This window comes from Vitis vinifera, chromosome 13 (genome assembly GCF_030704535.1).
Source record: "Vitis vinifera cultivar Pinot Noir 40024 chromosome 13, ASM3070453v1".
In the NCBI taxonomy this organism is placed as follows: domain Eukaryota; kingdom Viridiplantae; phylum Streptophyta; class Magnoliopsida; order Vitales; family Vitaceae; genus Vitis; species Vitis vinifera.
The window spans coordinates 14607766-14631620 of NC_081817.1; the positions used below are offsets into that span (position 1 = coordinate 14607766).

Sequence of the window (23855 nt, forward strand, 5' to 3'; positions counted from 1 at the left end):
CTCTGCAAAAGAGGAACAGCTTGTCACATAGTGTAACTCAAGATTCTTATCATTCCCACCCAAAGAAAGTTTTGAATGTTACAATTTGCCATGATTATCAAACGCATGTTAAACAAAATGTAGAAGAACCGGATTTTATGACTCAAACATCATAAATGTTAGCAAATGTTCCTGCAGTTTTTATCCTAGTACTTAACATCATAAGTTTCTAATACTCGTAACACAACCAAAACTATTACTATTAAAACTTGAAGGTTATAATGCAAAGAACCATTCATACTCAGAAAAGAAGTATGCTGGGTGTTTCATCAGGCAACTTGCATTCATCACCCAACACCAACTTTGCTTCATTTTCTTAATCAAACTCCCCATATTCGCCAAGTGCTAAATAAAATTCAACACTGTCAACAACTAATTATGAAGGCTTAATAACAAATTTCAGCATAATCAAAGCTCAGATTCAAACAAAAATATCTGCCTAAAATATCAAAGAGTACAAGAAAAAATGACTAAGAGAATTTCAGTTGCTTCAATCAATATATCTCAATAAGAGAAAAGATGATGACTCACCGAAAAGTCAGACAGAGATATAACATATAGACATGATTGGAGGAGTTCGCCGAGAATTATTGACGAAAAATATCATCACTGATTTTGAGAATGCATGACCAAATCAACAGAAAAGAGAATTTTATTGGAAAAAAGACCTGGATGATGGTAGTCATTCTTGAGGACGTTTGCGCTTGAGCTTGAGCGTGGGATCATTGGTGGGTCCATGTCTGCTGCCACTAGAACTAGATTCCATTCCACTACGATTGAGTCCTGCTCTGTCACTGCTTCTCTCGACTACATTACATCCACTACTCTTAAGCTGTTTTCTATTTTGTGGACGGATTCCTTCAAGATCTTCTGCATATATAAGACATACGCCACACTTCTTCACGACATTGGATGCACTTGAGTTGAATCTGTGGGCTGCTTCAAAAGAAATCTCAATGTGATTCCACTCATTGGGGTCATTGAATTGAAACAACCTCAACTGGGAACATGGTTGATAACCCAGCCAGACATGTTCTGACCCAACAATGTTGCCTGTCCAATGGAAATCATGGCCGAAGTCTTTCAGGTCTCCATAATCAAAAACATCAGAATTCAAATGGCATATAATTCTCTCAGGAAGATGTTCAAGAACAGAGCAGAGAGCAAATCCCAAGAAGTCATCACTATACCAATCTGTAGGTAGCTGAATTTTTATAGAAGAGCCCACATTCTGATGCCAGATCCAATCAGGAATCCCAGTGCCAGGAAAAACAATACTAAATGCAATATTTTCAAGCAATTTCTGCATCATAACAGGTGAAGTAGTCACAGAGGACTCAGAAGCAGTGGAAGACACATAAATATGTGGAAATATTTGTAATTCTGTCCTCTTATCATCACTGGATTGGTCCTCAACTGGTTTGGAGCAATTATAGAATAGGAACTGTAGCCCTTGCAATGTGCTTACACTTGATGAACCTGGCAAAAGAGCTGTGCAATTGTGTGCATCTATGTCTCGGACACTTGGTGGAAGCTCCGGAATTCCTGTGAGACTCTGGCATTGCCCCAATCGAAGGTCTTTTAGGTTTGTAAGTTCACTGATGCCAGCAGGTATGCTTAGAAAATTGTTCCGGCTTAGATCTAATTTCTTCAATGAGATTAAGGAGCAAATACCGTTGGGGATTGCTCCTTCTATTAGTTTGCAGTCACTTATGTCTAAATTTGATAAGGACCTGAAACTAGAAAAACTAGAAGGCAGGCGCAAACCAATCCCATTTGAACTGTTTCCATGCAATAACCAGAATGAAAAGAGCGAACCCAATGAGTTAGGTGCTAATATTTTACATCCAGGATAGATCAATACTTGCAGGTTTCTCAAAAGAACAATTGAGTCAGGAGGTTGTGCTATAGCAGTTCCATCTGCATGGAGCTGTGCTAGACGTTGCAGGCTCCCAAGGTTCCTCGGCAAATTGTTTAATTGTGAACAACCAGAGACAATGAGTGTTTCAAGAGATGTCAAATTACACATGCCGTTTGAAAGACTCACAAGGTTTTTGCATTTCCTCAGATTCAATAAAATGAGGCCTTTGAGACGTTCAATTGACAAGGGTAGCACTTCGATAGGTGTCCCATCTAAAAGAAGCTCTTTCAAATTGTCCATATTCTCCGTCACTTCTGGAAAACTTTCAAGTTTTGAACATCCAGAAAGAGAGAGATTTTCAAGGGATTTCAACTTACAAATACTTGTCGGAAGACTCTTAAGATTTTTGCACCATTTCAGATCCAATAAAACAAGTCCAGTGAGATGCCCAATTGAGGAGGGAAGTTCCTCAATAGCAGTTGAAGCTAAATAAAGCTCCAATAAATTTTCCATGTTACCTTGAATATTTGGAAACTTCTTGAGCCCTGAGCAGCTAGAGAAATTGAGAATTTCAAGCGCTTTCATGTCGATGATGCTCGGAAAACAAATAAGCTTTTTGCAATTTTTCAAATTCAATAAAATAAGCTTGTTCAGCTTTCCAATAGATGGGTGAACCTCAAGCAAACTTGAACAACCATCAAGAATTAGTTTCTCCAGATTGGGCGCACTCACTATGATGTCTGGAATTTCAATGAGGTGTTGAGAGCAACTAACTCTTATAGTATTTAACTTTTCAAGAAGCTGTAACAGGAAAAAAAAAAAAATTACTTTGATATATCTGCTTTCATGGACTTTAGAGTTTAGCCAAAGAAGAAATATGAATAAATAATCAATCATCATACCAAGTCACCTTCCCAAAGTCGTTTTAAGCTGCTATAACACATGTCAAGTTCAACAAGGTCCTCTGCATAAAATCCTAATGGCAAAGATTCCAAAGGATATCCATGCCAATGGAGATATCTTAGCTCATAAGAAGGGAATTCAAAGTCTTTGGACAGTTTTACTTTATTATCCTCCCTCATAAAAGCAGATTCTAGATCCCAATAGATTTTGAGCAGTCTAAGATTCTTCATCATTACAAAAGCTTCAGTAGTAATGTGTATCCGCGTCAATCTAGACAAGTTCAGAAGTATGCCTTCAATTGCCTCTGTTCCCTGATAAACAAGATTAGATGATGAGTAGAGCAAAATACATAAAAGTAAAGTAAGACATGTAACTTAAACAAAAATGATATTGTTGAAGCTTAGGTATTCCGAATAACCTTAAGCATGAAAGTAGATTCATTTGCATTTGTTCTTACCATTTTTCTTGTCAATACACGATTTACAACCTCAGGATAGCACAATCTGCTCCATTTTCCAGGGTCTTTAGGACATTCTTGTCGAACAATGTCTCGTCCCATTTGTTGTAACAAATCATGCATCCATATCTTATTGTCTAAGATAGTTATGAAGCACTTATCACCAAGGACTCCTATTCCACTCTTTGCATAGAAGTTGCAAGCATCTAGGATTCTAGTAACAAAATCTTTATCCTCTCCATTAAAGAAGCAAGCAACATCTAAGAATATTTGTTGTTGCGTGTAATCTAATACATCATAACTTCTCTTAAGCACACGTTGGATTTCTTGGTTAGGTTCCCTCTGCAGTTTTTGCAATTCACTTTCCCATTGACATATTGTCTTGCCATATAGGAAACAACCCAAAACCTTAAGACCTAATGGAAGACCATTAACATAATGTACCACCGAGTTTGAAAGTGTTTTATAGTCTTCTTTTGGATGGTTCTGTTTAAATGCATTCCAACAAAATAGTTCAACAGCTTCCTTGTGATCTAATTTCTTAGCCTCATATAATGCATCCATTTCATGCACCTCCAACAAATGCTTATCTCTAGTTGTTACAATAATTCTACTTCCTGGACCAAACCAATTATGATCACCAGCTAAAGCTTCCAGTTGGTTCAAATCATCAACATCATCAAGAACAAGAAGAACCTTTTTAAAGCATAGTCTATCTTTTATCATATGGATCCCTTCATCAACATTCCTTATAAAGTTCTTCCTTTTTGGCAAGATATCATGAAGAAGTTGTTTTTGTAAATAAAGTAGACCTCGACTTTTAGAATCCTCTCTAACATTAGCAATAAAGCTAGTAATCATGAACTGGGCACCAATTCGGTTGTATAAAACTTTAGCCATGGTTGTCTTACCAATTCCTCCAAATCCATAGATCCCAACCATGCGAACATTATTTGATAATGGGTCTATTATTTGTGGAAAAATTTCTTCCATGTCTTCCAAACGATAATCCATCCCAATGAGATTCTTGTCAACTTGTAAGAGTTTTTGACTAAACTTCATCAAAATAACGCGAGTAATATCCTCGATAAAATCTGATTCAAACCTGTTGCCATAAGGCACATACATAGGTGAGCTAACAGAGCAACAAATGGTAGAAAACATGAAGTAAACTTGATTATGCTTAGATTCATATAAAACATGAATTATGGGCAATTAGAATTTGTTAAGGGGATAAGGATGAAATAATTAGATGTTTCAATCAGCATTAGAACACCATAAGAAAAAAATAAAATAAAATAAAATAAAAAAAAAAACTTCTACATGTTGCCCTTTATTTCATCTTTGTTAACCTTTATATCAAAAAATAAAAAATAAAAATAAAAAACCCTTCTAAATTTTGCCCTTTATTTCATCTTTGCTAACCTTTATCCATACTAAAAAGATTACTCAACTCTCTTCTTAGATGATGTTCACCTTTATTTTAAACTTTACACTCTTCCTTTCGTAAGCTTCTTTTTCTTTAGGTCCATCCTAAGATGGCATTTGTATGTATAGTTGTTTGCCCATACTAACATATTAACCATACAAAAGAATGGAAAGAAATAGGAAATCAATTAAATTTTAGAGGGTCTTTGATAGATCAATTTAATGACTTGATAATTTAATTTAAGTCATTAAAAGATTAAGTATGTTTACCTAAATAACTTAATATTATAATTTAAAGTAAAAAATAATTTTAAATAGTAAGTCAAATTAGGTTCTTTATTCTCAATCCCAAATTGCTTTTACCTCATGTCCTCATGTTTAGTGAGAGTATTATACAATCACAACTCCACATTCACAACCCATCTTTTATAGTAAATATTTTTTAACCATTCTAGACATCTACAATATACGTTTAACAAATAGATTTATTATTTAAGATTAGTCAAAGTAAATAGGAGTTAAAATTAGTGAGAGTAAATATGTGTTAATTTGATGATTTAGAATAAATTTTAAATTAACTTTATTAAGTATTAAGTTTTACAAAACACCCTTTAGTAGAAGGGAAAGAAGACACAATGTTGTTTTGGATTTTGAAAAAACTAATTCTAATCAAAATAAAATAATATGGGCAATAACTTAACTCAATAATTGCAATTTAAAAAAAAATAAAAAAATCTATGGTTTTTTTTTTTTTTTGTGTGAACAAGTTAGACAGGGGTTCCTTTAGGTTTTTTTTTTTTTTTTGTGTTAACAAATTAAACAAGGGGTTTCTTTATGGCGTTTCAGGGATAAATATAAAGCTTGAAAGACTTTATTTTGAATAACAAAAGATGGAGTACATTTTAAAAGTATATTATAATTTTTGAAGTCTCATTAAGAAGCTAGGTTTTGCCTTCCACCTTGAGTCATCTGCATGACTTCAAGTCTTAAATGCAATCTACATTTTGAAAGAGTAATGTATTAGCAATAAAATAAAATAAAAATAAAATAAAAACACCCTCCAAATTGGTTCCCATTTATCCCAAGAACCAATTTGAAGACCTACGATTTTTATTTTATTTTTCAATTGATGAGGATGCACTACTTACTATATCAGTTTTCAATACTAGTTTACTAGGTTGCAATACTAATGGGATGTAAATTAAGGTCCTAAATTTGTAGATTAAATGGTCTCCTAATTGGTTGCAATACTAGTTGAACCATTTCTAACTTCACAACTTCAGCTGCATGATGTAACTGATCACTTTATTTTTTAGGATAAGATTCATGTGCTGATTATAAATTCTAGTAGATTTCTGATTTATCATTATGTATAGAAAGATAAAAGGATACTCGCAAAAGATTACGCGGATCGAACAAGCTATATTTACCCATTCTGTATATGCCATCCAGAAAGATTGCCCACCTCCCTCAAAGCTGCTCTCATCCTCTGTGTATTCTCTAGAGGAATTTTTCTTTCATGATTGGCCAACGCTTCTCCATAACTCTCCCCCTGATTTCGCACATCGGAAGGATTCACATGATAGAAAACTGGAAAAACTAGTTTTCCCATTTGACGCCTCGACTCCATGATCTTCTTCAACTCGTCCAAACACCATTTGGAATGGGCATAGTTTTTCGAGAGAATTACGAGAAAGCACCTTGACATCTCAATAGCTCTCAAAGTAGTTGGCAAAATCATTTCTCCCTTGGTATGATCCATTCTAAAGGTTCGAATCCCTTTCTGAGACAAAGCTGCATAGAGATGATCTGTGAAATTTTGTCTGGTATCTTGACCCCTAAAACTCAAGAAAACTTCATATTCCCATGGACCAATACAAGTAGAAGAAGAAGAAGAAGAAGACACCCTTCGACGATCCATCCCAACAAGGTTCTTCTCAACATGTAAGAGTTCCCGGTTTAAACTCTTCCAAATAGTGGAAGTAATCTCCTCAATAACATGTGCCTCAGGCCTGCAAACATCAGCAAAACATGAATTAAGTGCTCTGGATCATATATGCTTATAGCTTTATTTAGAAAACACGATTTACCATCAGATATAATTGCAAAGAAAAAGTTATAGTTACCCATTCTTTAAACACCATCCGCTAATCTTCCCCACATTCCACAACGCTTCCCTCCACCTCTTTATCTTCGACATTCCTTCCTCGTCTGCATTTCTTTCATGATCGGCTAATGCTTCTTCATAACTCCCCTTCTGTTTTCGCACATTGGAGGGGTCCACCTGGTAGAAAATCGGAAGCACTAATTGTCCCATACACTTCTTCCACCCCATGATCTTTACCAGTTCATCCAAACACCACCTAGAACGGGCATAGTTTTTCGACAGAATTACGACACAAATCCTTGACTCTTCAATAGCTTTTAAAAGTTCTGCTGCAATCTCTTCTCCTCTTCGTAGCTCTTCATGATCCCTAAAGGTACGAATCCCTTTCTGATCCAAAGCTCTGTAGAGATGATCTGTAAAATTATGGCGAGTATCTTCACCCATAAAGCTCAAGAAAACATCGTAATTCCATCCACGAGTAGAAATAGAAGAGGACGAAGAAGAAGGAGCTCGTTGACTTTGAGGGTCTGCAAAAGCCATCCACTCTTTACTGTGAGAGCTCACTCAACTTAGCTTAATGGCAGGCAATTTCTTCATAAAAGGCGGAAAGAAATTGCAGGAAAACACTGGCAGGTAGAAAGACAGCGATGAACTCTGCCTTGGAAGGTGGGGATGCAGTGTGCTAAAATTGTTGTGAAGGTCTCCACTGGATCCCGAATCTTTTCTATTGTTTACAAATTATTCTCCATGTATCAAATATAAAAATGGATTACAATATTTTTAATTTTTATTTTATTTTAAATGCAAGAAAGAAGTTTGATTCCAGCTACCATCCATCCACATACGATGCCTACAAAAAAATAAAAAAGAAAAAGACTGGGTTTAGCTTGACACATGGGTCGGACCAAACTGGCTTTAGCATTCAGGTTCTCATGCCATATATCCATCATGTCTCCGAGGAAGAAAGAAAGCCATGAAATCTAGTTACATCAAATCTCGAGGATCTAAATGAAATTAACCTTAAAGTAAGTGTTTAGTTTAGATGTTTGCTAAAAAATTAATTTAAAACTTCATCTGGTGATATGAAATTTAAATTTTAGAGTTTATTTACAAATTATAATTTAAGACCAATTTCTTTTTAAATAATTCAGTTGTCTTGTGTTTGTTTTATAAATTCAATTTATATGAGATTAATTTAATTTATATTATCATTGATTCAATCATGGCAGGTGGGGATGGAGGACGAAATTTCCTTCCATTGACCTAATAAAGATTCAAGTCTTTTCCTTCCAATATTTAAAGACCCATGGGATATGTAGATAACAATGAGAAGGGAGTTGATTGACTCATTTTCTAAAAGGAGACACCATAAAAGTCCAAAAGTTAAAATAAAGTAGTCTTTATGCTGCCCAAACAATTCAAGACCTATGACTGCCTCTTTCCACTACTACCACTATATGTTTTTATCATAAATTAATTTGTGGTTGAAAAAGTATTTTATGGTAAAAGAATTTTTTTATTAAAAAATATCATGGTTAAAAAAATATTTTGCGGTAAAAGAGTCTTTCATTAAAAATTATTTGTGGGGATCCTTGCTATAAGCTGGTGAGTAATTATTCTTAGGGTTTTGCTTTGAAAAAAGTCGTGTATAAAATGATTATCTAGGAATTATATTAAGTGATTATCTATCTTTGTAACTTTTAAACTTTAGTAAAAGAATAGTTATAATTTATTTAATGTTACTAAGTTATAACTCTAAGACTATGTAAAAAATATTTTTGAAATACATTTGTGAAAGTGTTCATTGGTAAATTAGAATATAGTATCTACTCTTAATTTAAAATAGTATTATTAATTTCTTTGATTATAATTATATTGTTAGTATTTAATTTATAGTTGAATTTTTATATGAAAAGGATTGGGTTAAACATTGATAGTATTTTTTTAATTCATAAATTATTACAATGTTAAAATAAATTTAAAAATAAAAAAATTATGTAAATTTTGAGGAGGGTATGAAAAATGTGATGAAAGTACAAAGAATGTAAAAATAGTACATGAAATGTGGAGAAAGTACAAAGAATCTAAGGAACGTATAATGAATGTAACGAGCGTAAGAAGAATATGAAGAATTGATTCGTTTGATCCAGTCGGGTCTTTTAATCAAAAACATTTATAAAACCTATGACCTCATACTAGCGTAGCAAAGCTACTATAGTATAGTGATTCTAGGGTCGAACTCTGGGATGGGTTTTCACTCTACCAGTGATATTAATTCAAAGCTAAATTGGTGCCTTTTCGTTTCAAGGTTAGCTTTAAAAGAAAACATAATCTTTGAATGAAAACGGATGGTATTAAGCTAACCTAACATAAAGTAACTAAAATTAACTAGAAAGAAATTAGAAAGAAAGGTGTTTCTTGGGATTTCAGGTTACTAGGATCAAGTGCCAACTACAAAGTGGGAAATTCCGGATTTTTCTCCTCGCATTGGGGATTTAACCTATAGTTATTTCCCGAACCGGTGTAGGTTTAACAATGAAGATTTAATTCATAAAAAGTCAATAGAAATGGTAGTCAAGTTCCATTAATGGCTTTAGACACTATTGTAGACCCTCAATTTTGTCCCTTTAGCACATGTCTTTAAATTCACTTCCAGTGCTCCACGATAGTTCCTTGGTGGCCCATTACTACTCGTATAACTTACCTTTTTCTAGGTCACTTCGGAGACTTTGGTTGAGAGATTATTTGATCCCTTATTGTGACCCTTGGCAGCCCTAATTTAGACTTAGGCTTTTCTTGTTTTTTTAGGATAGCTTTTAGATACACTTGGCCCTTTAGGCACCACCTTAGGCCCACTTAGTCTCACCTTAGGCCCGTTTAGGCATACTGGGTCTATTAAGATTTTTTTTAGCGTGACTTATATGACTTGCGTGTTTGCATGGCTCATAGGGCCTATTTTTTTGTTAATTTGTTTATTTTTATTTTATTTTATTTTATTTTCCTCTTTATATTATTTTCCTTAACTTATTTATTTATTTATTATTTTTACCATTTTCTAATTTATTTACTTATTTATCTATTCATGCAATTATTTAACTTCTAAAATTTCATGTTTTTACAAGGAAACTTACCATTAGAGTTTAAGGAAAGTGGGACTCTCCTTGGAAGGTTTTGGAGGGGAATTCGAAATTGGGAAGATTGCTTTTGAAGGAGAAGGCTAAAAAAAAATAAGGAAACAAAATATTCCGGAAGAAGGGGCTGCCACATAAAAAAAAAAGGAGAGGGAGCTTTTTGGAGGGGAGGAGATTCTTTTTTTGAGAGGACGCATTGGAGAAGTAGGCGTTGGAGGATTGGGAGCAGATTTGAGGATTTTTCTTGGGGGCAGAGCACGTATTGGATTTCAGAGGAAAGAAGGAAGAAAGAACAAGCAAAAGAGGATTCGGTGGAATTGTCCTAGGAGGTTGGATTCTTGGATGGTCTTTACGGAGAAGCACATAAGAACGAGAAAAGGGTGATTGCAGTCAAGGCTCTTCCAGGTACGTTTATAGTTATCCTCGGATTTTTTGCCTATGTTCGATTTCTCCATATATTCGATTCTGAATATTTAATATATCGTTGTTTGGTGTGGACGTTAAGGGCCACAAATTGCTCTATTGAGATTGGTAGATCTTTTGTTTGTCCTATTTTGGTTCTGATTCTGGTTCTTTTACATGTCGTTGATGTCTTCTAAAATTCATGAATTTGAGCATGCTCTGTTTTCTTTCAAATCCCATTCTGCATCGTCCCTCCTGTTTTTAGCCCACGGTTTAATGTTTGAAGTGAGGCTATTTATGTTTACTGATCAACATCTCCCGCTATTTCCTTATCCGAGTTTTGCTTCGCTTTTGTTTTATTTTATTTCCTTTCTATCCCTTTCCGGAATGCTTTCCGAACCCTTATCATTGCATTTGGGTATACACTGAGGAATAATGGAAGTGTCAATGTGAGGGATGAAGTGCGCAGCAACCTCACTCAAATATCGGATAGTTGATTCCAAGGCATGGTAGTGAACTGCAGAGATCTAGAACGCGGATCATTAAAATTCGGACCTATCACACGTCACCAATCTTGGAAAAATGGGAGGAATTCTGGAAGTTTGATTTTCGTTTCTGATTGGAAAAGGGAAGTTCATGATACGACTGGTGATTTTCATGGAAGCAACCTTGTTGCCATTCTCTCTGATCTTATCATCATATGGAGAGGGATCACCGACCTTGAGGAGAAGTTTTGGTTTCTCTGCAACGGAAAAATAAAAATTCTGGTTTCATCTTATTAGAAGATTTAGTACCACGCATGGTTCCTGTGGTCATTTATGAGATTCAATATGTTCAGTATTTGGCAAGCAAGATTCTCGTGGGACATGAAGATCAACTTGGGAAAATATGTTTGGATTCTATCAGTTCTTGCTTGTCGAATGTGCCCGGGATTCATTGGATGACGTTTGTGCTAGTCAGAATGGTGACACTTAGAGATGCTCAGGCGCTTTTAGTCTAAGGAATGTTCAGTTACTATAAGCAAAAGTTGTATTTCTGAGAAATCTGGTTCAGTTCTTCTGTTCATTGGTGGAGTAAAGTGGTCCTCTGAGAGTCCCAGTCTGAGAGAAGAAATCAGATAACAATGTGGATGAGTTACTCAATCTAAATGTTAAAATGGAGACTGGACGAGTTGCAACATACTTACCTGGACCTAGTGCAGCACCTACGACAGTCGATGGACATCCATCAGCAGTCTAATCTTCTCAATCATTGGTGCCGAATTTTTCTGGTGCTTATGAATCCAATTCGAAGCCTTACCAAGGTCAGAAAATGCGTCACGGAGAAACTAAACAATATTAGGAGAAAATCTGGTTTGTATGCCTCCCCATGGGCATGTGACATGACAGTGGATCCGGCTGAAGATCAGATGCACAATGATGTCCATGTTCATGTGAAGGATCTAGAGATGTCAGCAAAAGAAGATAAATCGGAAAGAGATAATCCATCCCAGAAAACGAATGAACCTGAAAAGAATCGATCGAATCAGAAGTCATTTGTCAAGAAGAGCGTGGAGGTTTTGAAGTCACTGGCAGTACAAAGGATTCCCATAACTTTGTTATGGAAAATCTGCTAATAAGGGACATAGGTTGGTTCAATCAATTTTGACCTCCTTTATAGCTACCAGAAAATTGCATTACAATAATAAGAATCCTACTTCACCTAAGGAAACTGATGATGGGAATACTATGCCCTGCGTATCGAAATCTAAGAGAGTCATTCAGATTCTTCAATTACCCTACTGCCATGTTTTTAAATCTGCACATCTTTGCACCATGCAAGGCGGTTATTTCAGTCTCAGTTTCAAGAGTGAACGGATGTAGTATTTCCAGTACCTCCAATAGTGATTCAAGCTCTTCATCAAGCGATTCAGGCTCAGGCACCTTCCTCAAACGGTAAATCAGAAGGTGTTTTCTCAATTTCGATAATAGCCCTGCTGAAGATAGTTAATGTGGTCTTATAAATGAGAACTCCTTGCTCCGTATAAGAGGAAGGTCTGGATTCAAGGTAGAAGGATGCATGGTTCAATCAGCGACTAAGAGATACTTGGTTTTCGAAACGGCTAGGTCCAGGCTTTGCAGCTGTTAATAGAGATGTTCTGGCCAGAATTGCATATTCTAAATTATTTGATTGGATTGTTGGGCAAGACAATTTATTCACCTTATGACAGATAGATTGCATTAGAAGATAGAAGATCCTTTATAGACTGTGAATTCTGCCATTAACCACCATAAGAAGATGATTAAAAATGTGTTCCTGATATTAAAACAGAATGGATATCAGAAGAACTGTCACTAAGGCATTTGGCTTTATCATTTGTTGGTGAATCTATCATATTATCCAGAGATAAACTTACTCATAGACGAACTATGTTATAAGGCAGACTCGTACCCTTTCAATGACAAGTGCACAGTTTCCTAAGAAGATTAGAGAACTACAATCTGTTACTCAGTCTTACGTTAGTATAGATGCTACAACAAAGGACAAAGTTGCCGCCTTGGCTGCTGTTCGCGGTCTTAGACGCAATGCAAAGATTGGTTCTGGGAGGGGTCTCAGTGCTGTAGCTATGGCAACATCTGCGCAAAGAAGGAACACAAACCAACATGGAACGTGTGAGGAGATGGAATGTTTCTGATGCGACGGGAACTGCCTGGATGGAATGCTTGCAGTCAGCTGATACAAGATCAGTATATGGAAAAGATTTCAATAATCTATCCCATAGATTTACTGTAGTCGTTGCAAGTTTTGCTTTAGCAAGAAACATGTAACGGTCATATATTGACAGACGCACACAGGTTGTTGTAGTTCCTCGACATCATCTATGCTCTGGAATTCGGGCATGGCAGAAACTCATTCATAATTTGATTGAGATGAAGTGTCTTTTGGGCCATTTGGGGACCATCTATGCAACCTTGACCATGCTTTCTGGAAACTTGATTTCATGGAAAGTTCTGCAAGGATGCGACAATGTTTAAGGATGAATTACAAAGGGTCTGATCACTTTGGTGCTGCAGCTAATTATGAAGATCATATGGATATGAAGCACGATAAGGAAAATGTCATAGATCCATCTAATGCTCCGATTCTTGCAGCAGAAGCAATCTTAATGGAAGGAATAAATGAAGAGGATGAACGAGAAAATATTGATAATTTGGCAGAGAGTGAGGCAATTGATATGGAGCAGAATGATTACTACTCAAAAAGTGCTATTTGATAGCTTGTAATTAACTCTTTTAAACACTTTTGAGTAGTAGTTATTGCCTTTTAACCCAATTAACATGTTAAGGACCCTTGCAATCATTTCTAATCAAATTGTGTAAGTTTTGGTGTTTTTGTTAGCTTTTTGATCACCAAAGCAATCCAAGAATGAGGGAGAGCTGTATATAGTTCATGGCAAAGCTTTTGGAAGCTCAAATTCATGAAGAACCAAGCTTTGGAGCTTCATAGCCCTTTGCCAAAGTCGTTCAAAGTATGCAAGGAGAGAAGCAAGGAGAGAGGAAAAACAGAGTGAAGAAAACAGAGGACAGCAGCTGCAGTCTTCTTGCGCACTTTTGGAGCACTTCCCGAAGTCCATTTTCTACATTCTATATACCATTTCAAAGCTCAGGAAGTCAAGAATCCAATGCTTCAAACGGTGTACGATTTGGAGCTGAAATGAGAAAGTTACAACCTTTGGAAGATAACTGCTCCAAGCTGAAGGAAGGATTCAGCAAAGTGTTGCGGAATCAGCCTTTTGTTGCGAGAATTTCGCAGCCTTTTTGCACAGTGCTTTGGATTTCCCTTGAAGTTTCACGCCGCGATGGAAGCCAAACACCACAAGATGAAAGCCAATTTCGCAGCGGTGCGGAACCAGCTTGTTGATGCGAAAATATTTCGCAGCCCTCTTGAGTGTCTGCGAAATCTCGCAGACACCATTTTTCACCTGCGAAATGTTCCTGGAGCTTCCCGATATTTTTGCACCGACTCTTTTAGATCTTTTCTTCAGATATTTTTGTATAATTTCCATTTTCTCCTTGTATTCAGCCACTCATGTAATTCCTTAGCTAGGAAGTATCCAAGGAAGGGTAAATTACCTTCCTATATAAACTCCCTTGCATCCACTGTAAGAGAGGCAGATTATGTAATGTAATCCAATATATAGAATCAATGAACAGAGCACTTGCTCTGTTTTTCATATATATTCTTGTTTTCTCGTTAGTTTTCTTTCTAGCCAACCAAACTCTGAGGATTTTTCCTCAGAGGATGAGAGGCTAAGCTTTTTGTCTCTTGGAGTGAGGAAATCCGGGTAAGTTTCCACATGCATAAATTGGAAGTTTTGTTGTTTTAGTTTTTAATGAAGAGAAAGTGTGACCCGTTAATGGTTTTTATCTTTTTAGTTAACTTAAAACGCCTTTAAATCACCTGGGCCAACACTTGGTAAGGCAAGTGATCTCCGTCCATGGAGATGCACTAGTTTACCCTTTGCGAGCCTTTGGGAGGTGCCTTGAAGGTAGGATTTTCTAGAATAGCCAACACTTGGTAAGCTTTTGGACTCCAAGGAGACATCCATTAGTTATCTCTTGCGAGATTTTGACGGGTAATCCAAGGTTAAAGATCACCTTGAATGGCAAGTGCTAGGTGAGAGGTATGAGCCATTGCAAGGTGCATCAGTGAGAGGGATTTAGTGTTTGAACCCATTAATGAGAAGCGTTTGTACAACACCGGTTGGAGAAGGAACTATATGTTAATTCTCTAATGCGAGGAAAAGAAACAAGTGACCGGAATCTCCTTTTTGTATGAGGAATCTGAGCCTAGTGATCTGAAACTCCAAGAAACACTTTTCTTTGTAAGTAAAATCAGTTACTATTTTTGGTTAGTTTAAAACCAAACGTTTTTCATTCAAACATCTTTATGTTTTCTTTTAAAGCTAACCTTGAAATGAAAAGGCACCAATTCAACTTTGAATTAACATCATTTGTGAAGTGAAAACCCATCCCAGTGAACGATCCTAGAGCCACTATGCTATAGTAGCTTTGTCTTTGCTACCCTAGTATATGGTGTAATAGGTTATAAATTTTGTTGATTAATCCCTCAATCAAGGAGCACCAGCTGGACACGAATCAATTGAGACACCAATTGGGCACGAATCAAATGGCGCCGTTGCCGGGGATCGAACCTCGAATCAAATGGTACCATTGCCACTGCCACTGCTAGGGACGAATCACAGAATAGGAAGAATCAACCAAAGTCATCTGGAATGACTGATTAGTCCCCGCAAGCATCAACAGAATAAATAGATACTCCAATTGCTAATAACCAAGATGTGGTCCAAGGTCCATCAGTAGTCGCCCCTAGATATGTTCTAAGTGAACTTGATGAAAGAATTGTTCTTAAGCTTCCTTCATGAATGGTCCGACCACTGAGGGTTGTACGAGGAATCTCTCAAATAACAACAAGACGAATCAATTTCATGGTTGATAATACTGAGTGCAATGGGGATGGGTTGGATTGCAATTCATAAATTAGAGATCAAAGAAAAGGATGGAAGCTGGCTGACGTCTTCCCTTCACCAAATATTTAGCAGAAGATATTTCCTGAGCAGAAGTGCACTAAAATTATTCATGATTGACCGGTCAAACTTCTTCTTTGATTTTAGAGGCACTTGTCAGAGAGATGGGGATGTATTTGCCCACTACAGATAATTTAATCCATGCAAGAGATGGATTGGCAGATTGGAGAGCTTTGTGAGGCACACTCATTGGTTGCCTGGCATTAATGAAGGAGGAAAGAGCTGCTTGGAAGACTGTGCAGTCGTTGTTTATCCTTGAATCTGGAGAGCAGAAATGCCATCATAATCCGTAGGTAGAAAAGATGAAATCAGAGATGCTCAACCTATAATTCCAGCTTCAGAGTATGAGCACCAATTCAAACCGTGGTAAAACTTCTCCCATGAATGAAAATCTAGAAGAGGAAGAATCTGGACAAGTGGATGGAAATTCTGAGAGGGGTGATATGGGAAGAGCAATGAAGAGAAAGCTGACATGGATTTAGAGGCACCAAGGGAAGATGTCTTGAGATCCGGAAATTTTGACTTCACTAGTGATCATGTGCTCAATGCAGAATTTGTGACACAACTAAAGGATGACATGCAGGCTGCAGATTTAAGAAACAACGGCACCAGAACTCTAATAGCAGTAATATTCACAATAACCTTGCACCTGTAAATGGCTTACCTCCCAAATGATACTTCTGAGATGGAGATATTGGTGGCTGACTCATCTATGGACGGGAAACTCATCAATGATCAATCCAAAACTCAATTGCCTCAGCAAGATTCTTCATCCATCCAGAAAACCCAAGTCAACCTTTACCATAATGTTGAGGATGCGATTGAAGAGTGGAGAGAAGGAGCCGGAGTTGTCTTCTGATCTGCAGGAAGATAACACAGAGTCTCTGGATAATGTGGACGATGAGAATGCAGATGAATATGGATATTTTTCGGAGTTTGAGAAAGGAACTGCCTAGGCATTAGGACTTGCAACATTTGACCAGATTGACAAGAACATCACTCAAAATGAACCTGATGTTGATGGAGTTATGGCACAAAAAGAACACCTCACTAAGGAGAATGATAAACAAAATTCTGAAACAGAGAAAAGAATAAAGGAGCAGATGCAAGTTTCAAATTCAGAGGTTTCACTTAAAGGCTCATCCCCATAAACCCTTTCTGCCCCCTCAGTTTTCATGTTGGTTGCAGTTTCAAAGAGTATTGCTACTTTTTTTTACATATTCAGCGATTAGGTGTAAGATCATGATTCGAACAGCAGTTTCAAATGATGATGAAGACAAGAAAGCTCTACAGAAACCCCATAAAACAGTACATGGTGCTCTCTATGTTATTTGGAGAAGAGAAAGGGGACCGAGGTTCTTTAAGGAATTGCAAGCTTAGATCCTGAAAGTCGTACTAAGCCCAACATTGCTTTTGATGATCAAGGAGAAAATTGCAGCAGGCACTTGAGTACTAATACTTGCAGCCGCCCCAAATTAAGCAAGAGCTGGAATTGTCATTTCCTGTCAGTTCCCACTGTTGCCTATGATTAAATGAAGTCCTCAAGCTCTCTTCCAGCAATATCTTTGACATCAAATGCCCACCAGAATCTCCATTCAATAACTGCTTCAATTTGAGCTCATGGATCCAAGGAAAACATGGATAGGGAAAGTTGGTTGCTCCAAGAAGCCCTAGAAAGTGCCAAGAGAGAGAGAGGACAGAATGTATTTGGGGATTCAACACCAGCAAGATTGTCTCAAATCTCATTCCTAGGCTCCAGTCCATTATGGCTACCTTGCCACACACACTTTCCCCTTTTCTTGCTTCTTTGCTCGGGAATTTACTGTTTTAAATTGAATTTTTGAACCATTGTTCAACTAAACATTCCCGGCTTTGAAAAATTCATCTTAGGTCCTTTCTAGGTATAAAATCCATATTCTAACACACTCTTGCTGCCATTTTCCTTCCGGCATGCATTTTCACTATCTTATTTGATTTTCAACCGATTTTCTTGATTTTTCTCGATTTTCATAAGCATGAACAAACTTCATGATTCCAAACAATGGAATTCATTGAATCAATTCGTGCAAAAGTAATATGGACTTCGGTGGGGGGTCCTACATTCTTGATATCTTTTTTGATATTGACTCTAAAGGTGATTGTTTGGTATTTGATTGATTTTGGTTCTTCTTGGAGATATGTTTAAATTTGTTTTATATTTATTGTTGAGCTAACCTTACTTCCCAATAAAGTGCTCAAGTTACTATCCAGGTATGCTCTCCATCATCCTATTTTCAAAATTCCATGAATATCTATGTCCTCACGTACTATGTCCATGTTAGATGCATGCTTGACTTGCTTGGATTAAATACATGTTGTGTGCTATACTTCTATACTAACTCTGATGTTTTGAGATAGCGCTTGAGAAGCCGTTCAGGTACGCACTTCGACTCTCTCTTATGGTTGGTTTTTCTTGTTAGGCATGCAATATTTGAAATCACCTAGCCTACTTAGGTATCCATAATTAACCGATTAATTGCCATATTCCCCTTAACTTAGTTAATAGAGACCTTTATAGGGCTTAGAGGGGTGCTACCTTTTAAAGGTACCTTCCCAATAGGTAACCTGATCCCCGGACTTAGACTCGAGTTTTTCAAAGACACGCTTTTCCAAAAATTATGGAGTCACATTTTAGGGTTTTTCTTTCTTGTTTTATTTTTCCTTTCAAATAAAAATAAAATAAGTGGCGACTCCAACTTTTTTTTAAAAAAATCAAAATTTCACAAATAAAAAGTGAGTCTCACCGATCGAGTGGGGACGCACGTGAAAAATGCGGGTCCACAACTATGGGTCTTCACCTTGAACCACTTTCCAATGGCTCGTATATGATAACTAATGGACTGATATGGATCTAGCAATAAGCATCCACAGAGACCTGAAGCTTACCATATATTGGTCATTCAAAGTGATTTTAAGGGATTTAAAGCAAACTTTAGATTTAGAAGCCATTTATGAACTCCAACTACCTGTATTTAACGCACGAGAGTTTTCCACCTTTGCATCTGGACTTTTCACCTAGCTTCCTTCACTCCAAGAAGCCAAAGGTTTAGCCTCTCATCCTCTGGGAAAACATCCTCAGAGGATGTTTGGCTAGCAAGAAAATGAAAATGAAAGAGAAGGAAAAACAGAGCAAGGCTCTGTAAATTCTATATATTGATTTATTTTACATACTTCTATATCTATATCTCTATATTACAACGGATGCAAGGGAATATATATAGATAAGTTTTTCCAACCTTCCTAGCTAAGAAATCTTATGATTGGTGGATTACAAGGAGAAGAATGGAAATTTATACAAAAATATCTAAAAGAAAATATCTCGTGTGGAGTCGGAAAAACAGAGGAGATTTCGCACCACGCATGGGCTGGTGCGAAATTGGAAGGTGTTGTGCGAATTTCGCACAACCTGAAGGTGTTGTGCGAATTTCAAGGTGTTGTGCGAATTTCGCACAAGCCTAGAGCAGTTGTCTTCCGAAGGCCATATCTTCCTCATTTCAACTCCAAATCGTACACGGTTTGAAGCGTTAGATTCTTGACTTCCTGAGATTTGAAATGGTATATAGCATGTAGAAAATGGACTTCGGGAAGTGCTCCAAAAGTGTGAAGGAAGACTGCAGCTGCTGTCCTCTATTTTCTTCACTTTGTTTGTTTTTCCTCTTTGCTTCCCTCCTTTACTTGGCTTGTCTTAATGATCCAAAAAGCTGTTAAAACACTAAAACTAGCCACCAATATGATTAGAAGTCATTGCTAGGTCCTTAACATGCCAATTGGGATAAAGATGGAGAACTACTACACAAAAGTGCTTAAAACATAATGAATTAAAGGCGCAAAATAGCACTTTTTGGGTAGTAATCAAGAATATAAAAAAAATTCTAGAAAAGAACGAAAAATGTGAGGAATTGATAAAATAATGTGAAGATGGTACAAAAAATGTGAGGAATATATAAAAAAAGAATGTAAAAATAGTACAGGAAATGTGAAGAAAGTACGAAGAATCTAAGGAACATACAATGAATGTAACGAGTGTAAGAAGAATATGAAGAATATACAAAAAATTCTAGAAAAGAACGAAAAATGTGAGGAATTGATAAAATAATGTGAAGATGGTACGAAAAATGTGAGGAATGTATAAAAAAAATGTAAGAATGGTATAAAAAATGTGAAAAAGGTAGGAAAGAATATGAAGTGAGTACGAAAAATGGGAGAAATATACCAAAAATGTGAGGAGTGTAAAGAAAATATGAGAATGTACAACATGTTTTTTCTTCAATGCAATGTTGGAGTTATATTTTTATTTAATTAAAATGTTTAAAAATCTTATATTTGTTCTTATCTTTTAAAAAAATATTTTAATAAGAAAAAGGATCTAGTTCAAAGCAAGCTTGAAAATGGCATGTACAAATTTCAAGTCTCCGAATCAACTAATTCTCATTCAAATTGTCATTCTCATGAGCCTTTTAATCATCCTAATGTAATAGCTAATAATGCTCTCTCTAAGACTTATGATATTTGGTATTCTTGTTTAGGTCACCCTTATGTTGAGATTGTAAAGAAGGTGCTCTCACTCTCTATTTTCTTAGTTGTATCATTTGCGTACAAAGGGTCAAGCTTTGTCTATATTTGTTCACTTCAAAAATCTTGTAGAAAACCAATTTAACATTAAGATAAAATTATACCCAATTGATGGTAGGGGTGAGTTTAAGCCTTCTCATTCTTAGCTAATCATGGCATTAAACATTGATTGTCTTGTCCCAAAACTCCATAGTAGAAGGCTCGGGTTGTATGTAAGAATCATTATGTTGTAGGTTAGCCTTGTTTGCTCAAGCATTTATGCCTTTCAAAATTTGGGTGTATGCATTTCATGTTGCTATTTTTCTCATAAGCAAAATGGCTTCTTATATGTTAAACTTTCAATCTCCCTATCAGGTTCTTTTTAGATCAATTCTTGATTATTCTTCCTTTAAATCCTTTTGGTGTCTTTGTAATTGCTTTATTCGTCCTTTTAATAAATAAAAACTACAATATTGGTCTACTAAATGTCTTTTTGTTAGTTATCACACTCCTCACAAAGTGTATCTTTGTCTTGATTAAACCTTCGATAGAGTTTACATCACTCATCATGTTGTCTTTGATGAATCTTGTTTTCTTGTGGATGTAGGCACTCTTCTTAGTGTTTCTACTGACTCATCTTCTTCTCCTTACTTTTCCACTTGCTTTTGTTCCTGTCTTTTTCTTCTCCTTCTCATGGTTCCTTCAATACTTTACATTCTACTCATCATTCTTCTTTTGTTTCCCCTATGACATCCCCTATTCAAATTATGCTTTTAGACTCTAAGATGCATCCATTACCTCCAACTATTAATACTCATCATATGCTCACTCATGTCAAAGCTGGTGTTTTTAAACCAAAGACCTATCAAGCTAATGTTTCCATTGAGTTATCTAATTTTTATCAATTTATCAAGGATCTTCATTGGTAAAAAACTGGAAACTAATTATGATGCCTTAATGAAGAATGATACCCATACACTAGTTTTTCTACCTTCAAAAGCTAATATTGTTGGTTGTAATTAGGTTTATATGTTCAAGTATAATCCTGATGGCAACATTGAACATTTTAAGTCATGCTTGGTTGCCAAGGGATTTCATCAAACACCTGGCATTGACTGCTTTTAGTCCAGTGGTCAAAGTGGCTACTATTTGAATTATTCTCATGATTACTCTCTCATTTAGTTGGATGGTTTGCCAGTTAGATGTGCATAATGCCTCTTTAAATGGTGATTTACATGAGCAAGTATTTATATCCTAGCCATAAGGATTTTTTCATCCCAATATCCTGACTATGTTTGCAAGCTTAACAAAGCTCTCTATGACCTGAAATAGGCTCATCGTGCCTGGTTCACCAAATTAAGATTGGCCCTAAGCAACTTGGGTTTTAGATGTGTAAGGGATGATAATTTAATGTTTGTTTATTATTTAGCCTCATATCTTATCATTATCCTGGTCCATGTTAATGGTATATTAGTTATTGGTAGTAGCTTTACTCAAGACCCTCAATTGATTTTTTTCTTTATTGCTTCATTTCCTTATATGATCTTGGTGTTATCAATTACTTTTTTGGTGTTGAGGTCACTCATAAATTTGGAACCCTTCTGCTTAGTCAACATAAGTACACTAAGGACTTGCTTACTTGCACAAAGATTCTCACTTATGAACCAACTGCTACTCCTAGTTGTGTTAGTCCAACCTTGCCTCAATTTGATAGGGAACCATTTTCTCATGTCTTTCTTCATCACAGTATTGTTAGTGCTCTACAATATGTCTTCATTATCCAAATAAACCTATCTTTTATTGTTAATAAGTTTGCCAATTCATGTCTCAGCATACTTCTACCTATTGTTTAGCTATGAAACATACTTTGCATTATTTGATATGATCTTTATATTAGTATTCTTTTGCAAGAAGTTGATCATCTTCATTTTCAAACTTATTCAGATGCAGTCTAGGTCTCTTATCCCGATGACAAGAAAAACACCAATGATTATTGTATCTTCCTTAGGTTGAATTTGGCTTCTTAGTTCTCTACTAAGCAATGGGTTATTTCAAGGAGTAGTGTTGAATTAGAATATTGTGGTTTAACTACTACAATTACTAAGCTCACTTGGATCTACTCTATGCTTTAGGAATTGTGTATAGCATAGGTTACCCCTCCAATTCTGTGGTGTGATAATCAGAGTACTGCTTCTCTTGCTACAAATCCTATCTTTCATGCTCACCTAAAACATATTGAACTCGATATCTGACAAAATGTTACATAATGAACTTGTTATACAATATATTCTCTCTTCTGATCAACTTACTGATGTGCTTGTTAACCGATTGTAGTAAACTTTGTGTTGTTCCCAAATTGATTAACTTGTGACGGGATGATAAAGAGTAGATTGCCACCTCAACCTAACTTCTAGAATAATCTATTAGCTGCAACAACTATTTTTTATAGATACATACTACACACCTATGTTTTGCTCTTGTTAGATCTAGTGAATTAGACATTAAAGTTGATATAAATATTTAACATCACAAGCCATGAGTTGGGCAATTTTTTAGTTCATTCTCTAGAATTTTCAATTTACTTCCAAAGCCTATAAATGACAAATTGTTGAAACATTGTACTAACATTTTTTTTCCTCAAAGCCTAAAAATCACAAATTGTTCAAATATTGGATTGACTTTTTTTTTTCCCTTATACTTTCATAGTTGAATTCATAATTTTAGAAATAAAAAGGGACTGATTACTTCCATTATTGATATTGATGAAACAATTCCACTGAATTCTAATATATATATATATATATTGACTAGAGTTAATTCAGTTAATTGAGATTGGGGATGATTTTATATGAATTTAATGCATTTTCAAGATGTTTCGATCAAGAATTAATAGATAGCAATGAGTATGATTGTCAAATTTGGTGGAAGAAAAAATGATTGATGCCATTGAATGATGAGTTATTCTCTTCCATTCAATAAAGGTTATGCTTTTTATATTATATATTTCTTGATGCAATTTTTTTTTCTTTTTTTCTTTTTCATTCTTCTAAGATAACTCAGAGTTTATTATTATTATTTGGAATATAAGATTTTGCTCAGAGAATTAGAAAATACAATGAAATTGAAAATATATAATTAAAACTTGAATTTTAATTTAAATTTGGGGCCAAAATAATTGGCCCTAATATTCCAGGATCTACCACTAATAACTTTCTCTTGTAGATTCCAACCATTCCAATATCATTTGACCAATTACATCACTATGTTTATCATTCAATCTCTTGAAGATGTTTTCCACAATTTCATTGATGTATTTGGACTCATACCAACCAATTATATATCATAATAAA

The 23855-nt window shown here is 35.8% G+C and overlaps 3 protein-coding genes across 3 annotated transcripts; all 3 read right to left on the bottom strand.

Annotated features, from left to right (window-relative positions):
• Window positions 1-721: 721 nt before the first annotated feature.
• Window positions 722-2200, bottom strand: LOC132254893 (TMV resistance protein N-like). Its single transcript, XM_059741910.1, has one exon. It carries the CDS (start codon window positions 2198-2200, stop codon window positions 722-724), a length of 1479 nt encoding a protein of 492 aa, XP_059597893.1.
• A 499-nt stretch (window positions 2201-2699) lies between these two features.
• LOC132254965 (disease resistance protein RPV1-like) lies at window positions 2700-4352 on the bottom strand. Its single transcript, XM_059742147.1, has 2 exons — window positions 3261-4352; window positions 2700-3114 (listed from the first exon to the last, which is right to left on the bottom strand). The coding sequence occupies exons 1-2, from the start codon at window positions 4320-4322 to the stop codon at window positions 2797-2799; spliced, it is 1380 nt and encodes a 459-aa protein (XP_059598130.1). The 5' UTR covers window positions 4323-4352; the 3' UTR covers window positions 2700-2796.
• A 1762-nt stretch (window positions 4353-6114) lies between these two features.
• LOC100244619 (disease resistance protein RUN1) lies at window positions 6115-7478 on the bottom strand. The gene is made up of 2 exons (XM_019224066.2): window positions 6815-7478; window positions 6115-6700 (listed from the first exon to the last, which is right to left on the bottom strand). Exons 1-2 carry the CDS (start codon window positions 7333-7335, stop codon window positions 6115-6117), a joined length of 1107 nt encoding a protein of 368 aa, XP_019079611.2. The 5' UTR covers window positions 7336-7478.
• Between the last annotated feature and the right edge of the window lie 16377 nt (window positions 7479-23855).